Source organism: Brienomyrus brachyistius, chromosome 9 (assembly GCF_023856365.1).
Source record: "Brienomyrus brachyistius isolate T26 chromosome 9, BBRACH_0.4, whole genome shotgun sequence".
Classification (NCBI taxonomy): domain Eukaryota; kingdom Metazoa; phylum Chordata; class Actinopteri; order Osteoglossiformes; family Mormyridae; genus Brienomyrus; species Brienomyrus brachyistius.
The window spans coordinates 12,416,752-12,430,831 of NC_064541.1; the positions used below are offsets into that span (position 1 = coordinate 12,416,752).

Consider the following 14,080-nt stretch of genomic DNA (forward strand, 5'->3'; position numbering starts at 1 on the left):
GAATCACAACAAAATGCAAAAGCTATGAATATAAAATGGAGAACTGGTGCCCTCCATTCATACAATAGATCAATGTAGCTTTGTATACGAAATGAGCTTATTCCTTGAGGACTACAGTCCTGCCGATGTTGCTTTTAACTTTCAATTTGCAGCTGATTCATTCCTTAGACAATGGGTGCAATGACTTGGTATCATAATAATTGCTTCAATCAAGCTGCAATGCACTGAAATGAAATGCAAGCAGAAAAGCCTGTAGTACAATAGGAGCAGGTTTGCCCCTCCACCTACATGGAAACCACTTATAGACTGCTTTGTATTTTCATACGAAGAGTGTAACACTAATCAGCTCATAGCTCTTGCAATAGCGACGAGGATAATGTAGAAAATTAATCTATATAGTATGACGATGCATTCAGTGCACAGAAAAATTTAAATGAAATGTTTTCACTGAATTTTTAGGACAAAGGCAGAAAAGAATTTGCTGGAATGTGTCACTTCTTTTTTTGCGTGTCATTAAGTATATTATACCTGCTACCAAATAGTCTAACTGTACCGAGTGGTTTACAAAGTACCGTATAGGAACTGAACAGCCTCAGGATCCGTCGCTGCCCGTTATCCCATTGTCATTAATCCAATGGGAGTCATACTGAACTGGATCATTGGCCACAAGGCAGGCAGGGGCACCTTAATGCATAAGCTTACCTGGACGGAAGTCCACCCAATCGGCACAAACACATGCACCAGCTGTCTGGAGCAGTGTTTCCCAACCCGGTCCTCAGGGACCCAAAGCAGGTCCATGTTTTCACTCCCTCCCACCTCCCTGCTAGACAGTCTGTGGGTCCCCAAGGAGTGAGTTGGGAAACCCTACTTTAGAGACATCAATCAACCGGAGCGTTGTGCAGGAGAACCAGCACACCTGGTGAAAACCCAAAGAAACAGGCAGAGAACATGTCAAACGTGGGGAAAATGTGGGGCCCCGCCAAACTGCAGGTGCTGGGGGGGGGGGGGATACGGACACCCTCCGGCATGGTGAAGTCAGCTGATGAGCACGCTGTTCAGAAGCAGACACTGCTTAACTCATTACAGAAACACTAAGCCAAACTATGAAATAAATGAACAGGAATTTCATGCCATATGAGCTGTGCGGGTTTATTTTCATGGGTCACTTAGTTTCTTCCAAGCTATGTTATAAAAAAAAATGTTTCTTTGGAACCCCCCACCTACAGTGATGCTCTGCATCAGGTTATCACAGACGATTGTGAACATGGGTTACATCCCCTGCATTAAAACCAGCCTAAAATAGAGCTCTGTATATTTAGATGACTGAATAATTACATTTTGTTTTGAGGTTTAATCTCATATTCATTGTTTAAATGGCTGGCTTTCGCCGGATCCCATCTGGTCGCCGTAGGACAGATTGGGTTCGGCTTCTGGGTTTGTCATTGATGAAGTGCTGTGTCTAGGAGACTTTCAGAAAAGATGCTACTCTGGGAGGGAGTGAGCACTGGGTAATGAGATCATCTCTTCTAGGATTCCCAAATGGACAGATCAATAAATAAGCACCATGTTACTGTTGCTAACTCGATTGAGAGAGAAGTCCCAAAGTAATATTTTGAAAACAATGGTAGGAGAAGATGTCACCGCTGGGTCGACTTAACGGCACAGCCTCGAATCTGAGCAGAGGAACATCTTCCTGAAGGTGCTTCGTAGCTCTGCACTCCGAAAGGCGTAAATGGCTGGATCAACGACAGCGTGGCTCATCAGGAGAATGACATGGATTTGGAAGAGGGATCTATAACACTCACAGTATGGGTTCTGAGGGCACACCATGATGATGAGAAGGTGGAGGAAAAATGGAGACCAACATGCAATAAAGACCCCAAATAGGATGGTGAGGGTCAGCGCCCCCCTCAGATTGTGATGCTTGGCGCTTCCTGGCAGGGAGGCAATCTTCCTGGCATGATGTCTGGCCAGAAGGAACATGTGAACATAAAGGAAGAGGATGAGGACCAGAGCAAACACAAAGAGGATGATGAGGCACATCATGATGGCAACATTGTGGAAGAAGACTACCATGACCACACCGGTGCAGCCACAGAACGCCCAGATAGCTGCAAGGATGGCCTTGGCTCGCTTCATGGTCATGATGTTGTGGTACCTCAGGGCATGAAAGATGGTGACATAGCGGTCTACTGCGATGGCCAGGAAGCTGAAGATAGACCCAATGAAGGACATGCAGAGCAAGGAGTCCATCACATCATCCACCTTGAGCACTGTATCCCCCCGTGAGTTGAGGTGGCCTGTGTTGGTGAAGACTAGCATGATATTTTCCCATGTCTTGGACAGGCTGGAGATGGTGTTGAAGAGAGCCAGACTGCAGATGAAGCAGTACATGGGGGAGTGAAGGTTCTTATTCCGTATGACGGCCACCACCACCAGCAGATTTTCTCCCAGGCTCACCATAGCGATGGTGAAGAAGATTTCATTAGGGATCTGCACTTCCCTGCAATCGGTTTCATTTGCATAGACTCCAGTGATGTTCTCCATGCTGGAACAGACAGAGAGGCAAGGTGAGTAATAGCACATGCTTTACATTCAACTGATACTCCATCAACTCCATCTCATCTGTGTCCTTTGAGGCAGTCACCATGACAAGTAGTGAAATCGATGAATATTCAGACATCGGATAACAGGTTCCTCTTTTTCGTATGTTTTGTTCCTCTTATTGAGTTTGCGTGTTTTTATAGCTCACTCTGGGACTTTCAGTATATACTGTTGCCAGGAGTGGAGCTTGTTTGCTTCATTCGCTACGGAAATTTTTAGTTTCCGTTCCTGTCAGTTTTAACTATAAAATTAGAGAATCTCCAGCAGTTCCACCAAAGTCAGAGTATGGTTGACTATGAAAAAAATAAACGCAGCATACTGATCGGTCACAAGAGCATTCCGCATATCTTATCTGCCATCAGATTCAGAATGAGGACACGGTTTATCTAAATTCTGTTTTCATTCAATATTAGCTAAAACATTTACGGCCCCATAAAAAAACCTTCTTTAACTCAATTTATCCACTAAGAGAAGCTTTTGAGCATATGAGCTAAACATCTAGCATCATGTAAGTGTTATGATAACGGGATCTCCTGGTAAACTGCCCCAATTTGACCTCTCTGTACCAGCTGAGGCCCTGACCGTCATCCTGTCATTCCTATGCAGTTTGATAAGCTGGATGGAGTCAGGATGGCAGGTAGAGTACCTGTCAGTGACAAATACGTGACCTGAATTGCTTTCATTTACTAGCTGTATAAATGAGGAAAGCTACGTAATTATGCTTAATAAACACACAGAGACTGGAAATTATTGTTTTTCAACAACATATTTGGAAATATTGCGTGAAACAGGGGCTGATGCAGGTTATCAGTAGTAACTTTTTTCCCTCTTATACATGAACTGGAAAGTTTCAGCTAGGATTGGAGCTTAACTATCCCTTGGTTAAGCATAAAGCATCCAGGAATTCTAAATGTGGCAATGGTGTTATGTTTTACAATGTGCTGTGTATAACACTGAACGACTTATCTTCACTGATAACAGGCTGACATTTCACCCAGAAATGAGACAATGGTCTCACTCATTTGGTGGCCTAAAAATATTTCTCATATCACCTTCAAAATCGACTCCGAGAAGGCTTTGTAAGTATTTGATCACATTTCCAATTATTTCAGGATACATTCATTTTGTGTTCAGGAGGCTTTGAGGTTCCATAGAGCCATATCTTCGTTCCATTCGCCCTATCAAGCTTTGTTTGCTGAACCGAGATATCCAGGGTACCTGGGAAACTCATCTCTCTGATTTACACGTGGTGGGTAGATAAAAGAGCAAGCAGGATGCATAGCTGCAGACAATCAACAAAAACATTTCCTGTTCTCTAGTTTTGGCTCTAGTTTTGGCTCCTGTAGCTTTAAGTCAGTACCGCATTGTGCTAACAATACAACAATGGAAAGGCTGTGCTTTTGATTCCCACTGTAGGTAAATTATAGCCTTTCCCTCTACTGTAAGTTACTCTGGGTAACTTTATGGGATTTTATGCAAATCGAGAATTAAATACTTGAATTTGGAATTTGATTTGAAACACCACCTGATTGTTATATTATGTAAATATGTGTTGCGACACGAGCGGGGAAACACGAGCAGGAGGCAGGGAGTCGGGGGAACACGGGCAGGAGGCAGGGAGTCGGGGGAACACTGGCAGGAGGCAGGGAGTCGGGGGAACACGGGCAGGAGCCAGGGAGTCAAGGAAACATGGGCAGGAGCCAGGGAGTCGGGGGAACACGGGCAGGAACCAGGGAGTCGGGGGAACACGGGCAGGAGGCAGGGAGTCGGGGGAACACGGGCAGGAGCCAGGGAGTCGGGGGAACATGGGCAGGAGCCAGGGAGTCAGGGGAACACGGCAGGAGCCAGGGAGTCGGGGGAACATGGGCAGGAGCCAGGGAGTCAGGGGAACACGGCAGGAGCCAGGGAGTCGGGGGAACACGGGCAGGAGGCAGGGAGTCGGGGGAACACGGGCAGGAGGCAGGGAGTCGGGGGAACACGGGCAGGAGCCAGGGAGTCGGGGGAACATGGGCAGGAGCCAGGGAGTCGGGGGAACACGGCAGGAGCCAGGGAGTCGGGGGAACACGGGCAGGAACCAGGGAGTCGGGGGAACACGGCAGGAGCCAGGGAGTCGGGGGAACACGGGCAGGAGCCAGGGAGTCGGGGGAACATGGGCAGGAGCCAGGGAGTCAGGGGAACACGGCAGGAGCCAGGGAGTCGGGGGAACATGGGCAGGAGCCAGGGAGTCGGGGGAACACGGGCAGGAGCCAGGGAGTCGGGGGAACACGGGCAGGAGCCAGGGAGTCGGGGGAACACGGGCAGGAGCCAGGGAGTCGGGGGAACATGGGCAGGAGCCAGGGAGTCAGGGGAACACGGCAGGAGCCAGGGAGTCGGGGGAACACGAGCAGGAACCAGGGAGTCGGGGGAACACGGGCAGGAGCCAGGGAGTCGGGGGAACACGGGCAGGAGCCAGGGAGTCGGGGGAACACGGGCAGTAACCAGGGAGTCGGGAGAACATGAGTAGGAGCCAGGGAGTCGGGGGAACACAGGCAGGAGGCAGGGAGTCGGGGGAACACGGGCAGGAACCAGGGAGTCGGGGGAACACGGGCAGGAACCAGGGAGTCGGGGGGACACGAGCAGGAGCCAGGGAGTCCGGGGAACACGGGCAGGAACCAGGGAGTCGGGGGAACACGGGCAGGAACCAGGGAGTCGGGGGGACACGAGTAGGAGCCAGGGAGTCGGGGGAACACGGGCAGGAGCCAGGGAGTCGGGGGAACACGGGCAGGAGGCAGGGAGTCGGGGGAACACGGGCAGGAGCCAGGGAGTCGGGGGAACACGGGCAGGAGCCAGGGAGTCGGGGGAACACGGGCAGGAGGCAGGGAGTCGAGGGAACACGGGCAGGAGCCAGGGAGTCGGGGGAACACGGGCAGGAGGCAGGGAGTCGAGGGAACACGGGCAGGAGGCAGGGAGTCGAGGGAACACGGGCAGGAGCCAGGGAGTCGGGGGAACATGGGATTTAATGCAGGTAAAGCACTCAGGAACACAGAACTGCATCACAATGTTACAGTGTTAATGACCGGACTGGGGAAACATACTTTAACGCAGACTTAAATACACAGGACTAATGACAGCAACTGGAAACAGATGATCACATGGGGATTCTACACGAGGTTAACCCCCACCCAGCCCTAACCATAGCCATAAGTAACCAGGCAAAATACAAGAGTTTTTGCATTTTAAGGTTTTTCATTTTTATTAAATTGAGTTTTTCCTTATGGGGACCAGGAAACTGGGGACACTTTACAGACCTTCAGAGCTTACTCTGCATACAACCGCAGTATCAAACAAACACATTCTTCCTAGAGTATGCATTGAATACAGATGCAAGGAATTGGAACTTGACTTTCACACACGAGTGCAATGCTTTGATGAAGGCTGGCAAGTGGAAATTACTTAATCCTGACTTTCGAAGCGATACTTTAATACTGCTTGCCGAGTAAGATGTATGGTTTATGTTTCCCACATTCTTATGGTCTCATGCAGCAGAGAAAGGAACACTTTTATTTCTTAGTGCCGTACACTCTTCACAAAATATTTTGTCCTCTGCTAAATCACAGTAATCTAAAATATATTCATTTTCACCTATCAGGCCGACGAAGCCACAAAAGCATATCGAAGTGCCCAAACATGCTGGGTAATTGTAAACACAGTAGCCCCTTGTTTGTGTTTTTGTTAATACTTGCTACATTCCCTACTGCTGCATGTATGTTTCCCCGTGTGAACCCTGTCCGATCCTTGCGTGTCTTTACCCGAATATAAATGACCAACCGCGTGTGTTACTTTCAGTCCAGTGTTAAAGCTCCCCATGGTTCCCTGCCATATTGTTTTGGCTTATTGGAGGCCTGTGTTTAATATAACCTGTGCTTAATATAAGAGTGTTGTTCTCACCTGAAAGCAAGTCTCAGTCACTGCATGTTGCAGTGTTATCGATTCTTTTCTTCTTAATGGATTTTCTTTACCATGTTCTCCCCAAAAGAGTTGGCTGGGTTCCACTGGCTAGATCTCATTGAGAGTGGGCAGGTACGTGGCCCCGTGGGCTCAGAATCGGTGACCTTGTCCAGAAGGTGGCTGATTTATAACCCATGACTGTCTGAGTAATCATATCATTTTTGGGCCCTTGAGCGAGGCCCTTAACTCAAACTATTCCAGGAACACTGACCTTCTACCACGACGGTAAGCTCTACTCTCACCTCTAAATGCAGAAATGCAGAATTCCCACATAACTATACAAACTGTAAATAAAAGGTCCCCATTAACTTGATCCGCTTCCTGCTGGACCTGGATTCAGATGGACTGCATATTTTGAGCGTTTCATTAGGACAGAAGAGTTTTTTTGGTATAAAAAAATTTTATCAAAAACAAATCTTAAAACCAGTAAATGTTTAATATGACCAAACATCTTAGGTATAGAAGATGATTTTGTTAGGTAGACTTAATGACAAAAAAGAATTTTGTGCTCATTTAAGTGTCCATAGATCCAATATATGCCTCATACAGAATATGGTAATTTTTACTAAGCATGGCGCTGCATAAACGGATCAAACAAAAGTAAAGGAGAAAGAAAAACACTTACCTTGATGCTTTATATACTTGAATAAAGCAGAAGGCGACGATGCACCCAGAAGAATCTTATGCTTTCAACTGTGTTTTTTCTGATGATCATGATCAGAAACACCAGACACCAGCAAGTGAAGAGATGTGGGAGGACGGACAAGTGTCACCGTTATCAAGCCCTGTGTGCTCTGTCAAGGCTGCTGGGCTATTTTCTGCTCCGCAGTCTTGTTGTTCAGGCCCCTGTAAAGCTGACACCATCCCTCCCTTGACCGTGTCAGTAATTGACCAAGGAATCGTGGAAATGTGATTTTCACGAGGGCGTCATTGAATCTGCCATGCGGCAGTGAAAATATGTTAAACGGCGCATTTGTCAACAAGGTCACTGCAGGCGGAATAACACTTCTGCGGCGTATGCTGATATGAACAACTTTCATTTCTGAAACACGTCAAATTATATTTTTTGCATTTTGGTGAAGTTTACTGAGTGAAGGAATGCAGATGCAACCTGAGAATTAAATTTGAGCAATGTGAACAATAAGAATTTGCTTCATTTGGAACTGTACGGTTTATGTGAGGTGCAGAATTGTGTTAGAACATTAATGCAGCAGACGCTTTTCCTCTATGGAGTCACACCACTGCATCATGCAGGGATTAAACTCACTATTCTGCCGTCACTTACTGTTCTAACTGATAGAAAATATACAAATCTATGAAAAGAGCAGCAACCCCTGTACATATATATCAAAAACAGGCAAAATTGTTTCCATTATAGATAAGAAGCATAATGCCAAGATGTACTGTTTTTGTGGCAACCTTTCAAGTAATTTACTTGTCGCATTAGATAAGAATGACTAAATTAAATGTGCATAAATTGCAGTCAGTGTTGATTCTGAGCTACAAATGAAGTAATTGCAGTGAATAAAGCCACCCATTGCCAACAATATTATTACTAAGCATCTGAAACAGACCATATTCACATCTCTGACTTCACAATGAACTTCTGAAGTGTGTGACAACAAAATCTAATTAAGGAACCCAACTCATACAAAGACACTAAAAAGGCAGCCAGCTGTTCTGGGACCAAAGCAAACCTGGCAGGAAACTGCTGGTCTCCCTTTAGATGGATGCGGACTCATTTTGGCCTCCTGACACACTCCAGCGGAGCGTAAGATGCGCGGAGGGCGAGTGTTTCAGGAGAAAGATTGGGAGCTTATGTCACGAAACCAAATTTCACCATTAGTCTGATAACTAATTGGATTTTAGGTAGCCTAGTGTAAGTGAACTTCATCTTCCTTCACTTATATTTAGCCCAGACTATGTTAAACCTGAGAAGTTATCGGGCTAAATAAGAAACCTGGCTTTGTGATACAGGCCCCAAGTCGGGCTCTTCTACTTATCTGTAAAAATGAGTTTTGCTTTGTGTGGATAAAAAGAGAGACCAGGAGCAGCGGTACAGAGGTTTGGGGTTTCAGTTTTGCTCATTTTTAGGTCAGGGGGTACAGCAGGGGCTGTGTGTGGCTCAGTAGATTAGAACACACTGCCAGTGATTAAAAAGCTTCTGGTTCAAATCCCAGGTTTGGTAGAGTAACCTCACTATTGAACTCTGAGCAAAGCCCTTAATGCACACCCCCCCCCCCACTTACTCCAGGGGCTGTCTGACTCTGCTTTCCTAATCATTCATCTCTTTAAATCAAGGGTGTCAAACTCCAGTCCTGGGGGGCCGGAGCCCTGTGTATCTTAGCTCTTTCCCTGTTGTACCCCAATTGATTCAGCTCAAGAGCTGTGTGGTAATTAGCACAAGGACCTGAATCAGGTGTGTTAAATGGAGGGAAACCCAAAACTGTGCAGGGCTCCGGCTCCCCAGCACTGGAGTTCGACGCCCCTGCTTTAGATAAAGGAGTCTGTACAATGACTATTGCCATATATTATTTCGTTTGTCTACTTGTTCCATACTGAGGTTGGCAATACACTCCTGTCTGCCATTTCCTGTGTCCCTTGTGCCACCAATCTCTCCGCTGTGACAGTGGAAGCTGACATTCCTGTCAAAGTTTCTAGTAGTTTCTGTCACCGTTGAATGTAAACTCAATAAAAAGTAAACTTAAATGAGATCCAGAGCAGCTGCACCGACTGGAAATGTGACACTGGGTGAGATGGGAACTTCGCTGGTACCTGAAGTTACCTGATCATTAAAGTTCAGGACTCGGGTCTTTATTGTCCTTGTGCATGCTGGTACCACGAGACTGGCAGGTCAACCCAAGACTCAAATCAGTTATTTTTTTTTATAGAGCATCCTACAGAAGATGATTACCCCAGAGCACTTCACATATATATAAACAGATGGCGTATTGAGCATGCGAAAAAGGTTGAGGATTGTGGAGCAAAAAAAAATAGTAGGGGGGTGAGGGGGGTTCACTCACCTCTACTGAACATACCAACCACACTTGTTAAGTCAGATGTCCGAATGTCAGCAGGAACGTAGGTGATGTTCAGCGTATACAGTGGGTTCCTGCCCCAGCTGTCTGTCAGCCTTCAGGCAAAAGACCTGCTGTCATGACAAGGTCGCAGCCTGCTGCTGTCAAGACCCGAGTCTCTCTCAGGCTGTGCTTTCACAGCGAGGGTCTCGATTTGCCGTGATTCACATCTACTAGGATGTCAGTGGAACTTACACGCGGGCTTTTGGAGCACGGCCAAGGCTGCGCTGATGGAAATCCAGTCTGCCCCTGACCTTGTAACGGCGCTGCTGTTTCTATCCATGGTTATAACAACATATATCGCAATTCTAAAAATTTTACACCGTAAAAGTGCAACCTGTTTTACTTCAATCTGTGGAGATCCACAGCTTTCATTTCGTGTGGAAATGCAAAAATTTATTCTGTCATATATTTACAATGTGTGTATGTGTGTGTATACCACACACATACACATATACATACACACACAAACACACACACACACAGACATAGCACTTTATCTTGAACTGTTGGTCTGTTTATTTTTGCCTGGGGATACTTGAGGGAGTTTTTGACTGATTGTGTGGTTTTTCTGGTTTCATACACAGTTGTCAATCGGTACTTTGGCATTCTTGGTCAAAATTTCCAGTCTTCTGAAAACAGTTTGCTCTGTGTTTTCTGCACTCATCTATTGGTCTGTGTAGTAGACTGATGGGAAATTAAACAAGATTTTGAAGTTTAAGCTTCAAACCTTAGCCCTAACCCTAACCCTTCAGGGGTGCAGGGGATCTTGGCGCCGAGTCGACCCGGACTGGGGGCCAGTCCATTGCAGGGCAGGTACGCTCCGGCCAGTGTCGAAACGCCACTCAGCGACTGCCTGTCTTTGGACTGTGGGATGGCAGTGAAACAGCAGGAGGAAACTCCACACACACTGAGCAGAGGCTGGACTCAAACCCTCCAGGCTGGAGATGTGAGGCAACAAAGCTACTCACTGAAGAATCATGCAGTGCTTTTAAATAACTGTTTTTTTTCTTTAGGTTCAGTTCCTTGAAAAATTTAACATAAAGTGTAAGTCCCTCCAGGGGTCTCAGTTCAGTATGATAAAATTTGTCTGAGTAGAAGGAATTGTAACTGGACAGAAATATTAAATTAAAACCTAAAATCAGAGATTATGCCCAGTCCTGTTACTTACTGTTACTAGGCCACGGAGATCCTGCGGTAAGTAGCCGTGGAAAACCAGCAACTTAAAATTCAAATCATTTTCTGTGTAGGTGGAACCAGGAATCTAGAGGGAAGTGGGTTAAAAAACTTAAGGGACAACAGGGATGAATGTAGGTGGAGAGCAGAACGACAGCAGTACTTGTTTCGCTGAAATATTGCAGAATTTCCCTATTTTACGTTTTTAATCTTATTCCAGGATGGGGTGATTTATGGATGTTGGCCACTTGTGTTAGCCACAGGTGAGAGTCTCTGTAGCACAAATCATTAGGCTTGTTACGTTATGTTTTCAATTTAATGGTGCCTCTGTATTAACCTGTTTACGGTAATTTCAGGTTGGATTCGCAACTTTTGACAAAACAACGTCGGTTTGTTTCCCCCTTGAGAATCGTGATGCCGGTCTAGAGATGGTGCATCTCTGCCTTTAGATGATCCCAGTGCTGCCAATCTGGGAAAGAAAGTGCCTGCTGTGAGCCAGCAGGGGGCAGGATACCATGGGGCGGCTTTCGGGGGGTGGCATTGCTGTTTCCATGGCGACCGATCATCGGCACTCTGTGCGCAGGTATTCCAATTAATGAGACCCAGCTGGCCCCGACTTTCTTTTACGAGACACCTGCATGTATGGAAAGGCCTCGGCACCAAGGAAACAGGTAACGTCAGACACGTACAGGGCCATGACCACTGGCTCCTTCTCACCATGCTGCCTGTGACGGTGCTGGTCTCTCATAGCCAGTGCCAGAGCAGATGGTCAAAATGCAACAAAGCTGTAACGTTTTGATCAGAAACCATGCTCAGCAAATAACACAAAGACGACTCCTCAAAATATCATCGTCAATAACAAAGATGGCCAACTGTTTGACCTTGATTAGCGGCTGACGCTTTGCTGTATTCATTGTTATACGAGCATGAAACACGTGGCTTAGAAATGCAAGTAATAGAATAAAGATCAGCAAACCACAATTGAATTATAATGTTTATTTTCCAGAAATTCACTAAACCGTGAAAGTATTTCTGTTTCACGCTTGGAGCGTTTCACTTCAAGCAGCAATTAGTTGCATCAAGGCTAAAGATCACTAACAAGTCTTCAGTCTGCAAAATGTTTATTCAACCATCCATCCATCCATCCATCCATCCACTGCTTATACTGGTTAACTGGTCTGGAGTTTATTCCAGGTAGATAATGGAACAAGGCTGGGACATTCCAATTGGTCAATCGGCCAAAATGATCCCCCCCCCCCCCCCCCCCCCCACATTAGACCTGAAGCATGCAGGGATGCAAACCCTGTTATGATTCTGTGCAATACACTGTGCTCAAGGAATGTTTGCAGAATATATTTTATATTAGACGGTATTGCCCAGTGCACATATTAATTTCCTGGTCATGCCTGATTATTACATGCTTTTCTGAAATGAAAAATAGCCCGGCAGTGGAAAAATCTAACAATAGAGCTTTCAGTCCAGCAAAACACTCTTTCAGAAGACATGCTGGTACCAGCCAATTTGTTGCATGCCTGGTATAACACTGAAATTATTTCAGTATGCCATCAAGTATTGGGAATGGGTCAAATATATATATAAATACTATAAATAAATATAGTATTTTCTGTCTACTCAAGGAAAAATAGTGTCTCAAAATAGGTTTATTTTTAAAGAAAAGTCAGATGACATGTGAATGGGCATTGTTCTTCCCCTGATTGTGATTTTCAATCTTTATAGAATTATTTGAATGGTCTTTGTTTAATATCTATTCTTTACATATTAGTTTTTCAGCATACATTTGGAAACTGAACATCAGAAGATGACATCTCTGTAATTCCTTTTGCTCAGTGGAGAGTACAACACAATTTGAGTGTTCTGTGATTTTCTTTTACAAAATGTTCATAGTAACATAACTGGATGGACACAGGGGCAGAATTTGGGGGCTGGGTGGGTGGAGGAGTGACCAACTCTGTGTCTGTTCTCTAGGGGGCGTCCAGCTGATCTCGAATTTCTTTGCATAATAAAACCCTTAGATTGAATGTCCACTCCAAACCCACCGTGACTCGGATTTAGGATACAGGTTGCATTAGCCTTCATAAAATCAGATCTGTGACAGACGTTGTTTATGTGTCACCCATCCATCATGTCAGGCGTTCTCTCTCCGGGAGCCTGAGAGCAACCATCCCCTACAGTGCTGGAAATGGAGAATTTGGGGGATTTGGATGGGTGGCCGGGCCAGGATGTGGTGGAATAGAAGGCAGACTCCTTTGCAGAGGCCTGGAAACCCCCAAACCAGGAACTAAAAAGGGGCAAAAACAAAAGAAAAAAATGCTTGTTCATTACGCAACATACATGTAACAGGTGGTGAAACTTTTGTTGTTAGACGATTAAAAGTATTGTGATTACTCCATATTTGTGCCTGTTGCACATGGATGGATGGATGGATGGATGGATGGATGGATGGATGGATGGATGGATGTTCTTGTTGAATATTTCAAGGGCATATTAAGGGAGATTCTTTTAGACATAGTGACACAGGTGGATGCATTAAAGATGGTGAAATAGGGGAGAAGTCCGGCAAGTGGCTGTACACTTGTGCACTACCTGATTGCGCCAATGGAAAGTGGCGACCGCCCTGTAACCGAACCCCCCCTTCAGTACCAAAGCCCACCCATCCCCTCCCTGTGGACTATACTACCATCTGCTGGTCAGCACAGAAACATTCATTTTGGTGTCAGAGCAGCAACCCAACACACTCCTTACGGTTGGGTGCGTTACCTTAACTGTATCTAGTTCAACTCCAATTTCTACTTCAGATACAAACCACTGGAAATTAAACCAAACTACCACAGATTGCAACTTAAATATAGTACAAATCACGAAAACTCATAACCCTATTCCTTTTGTAAACTGCTTATATGCGATTGGTAATTATATATTTTTATAATTATACATTGTTTGTGTTCTGGGTGTATTTGTTTCTTAAATAATGTGCGTTCTTAGTGAATACTTAGACATTTTAGTGTCCCCTCTGTACAAATCAAGGTACGTTCAGAAGATTTCCCCCATAAGCTTATTTGAATTGAATAGCTTTATTGTCATTGTACCAATTACTATGAGATTCAATTTGCAACTATTCCACACAATATTCCTGATAGAAACAATTTACATATATATAATTAAAATGGTTCATAAAATGGCTCAGATTGTGCAAGGTTACAAGCTTAATAAAATAT

At 45.3% G+C, this 14,080-nt stretch overlaps 1 protein-coding gene across 1 annotated transcript; it reads right to left on the bottom strand.

Moving 5' to 3' along the window:
* Positions 1–934: 934 nt before the first annotated feature.
* On the bottom strand, positions 935–7,375 carry mc2r (melanocortin 2 receptor). Its single transcript, XM_049026024.1, has 2 exons — positions 7,217–7,375; positions 935–2,548 (listed from the first exon to the last, which is right to left on the bottom strand). Exon 2 carries the CDS (start codon positions 2,545–2,547, stop codon positions 1,654–1,656), a length of 894 nt encoding a protein of 297 aa, XP_048881981.1. The 5' UTR covers position 2,548; positions 7,217–7,375; the 3' UTR covers positions 935–1,653.
* Between the last annotated feature and the right edge of the window lie 6,705 nt (positions 7,376–14,080).

Coding starts and splice junctions, on each gene's coding strand:
- mc2r (XM_049026024.1), bottom strand. CDS start 2,547: ATGGAGAACATCACTGGAGTCTATGCAAATGAAACCGATTGCAGGGAA.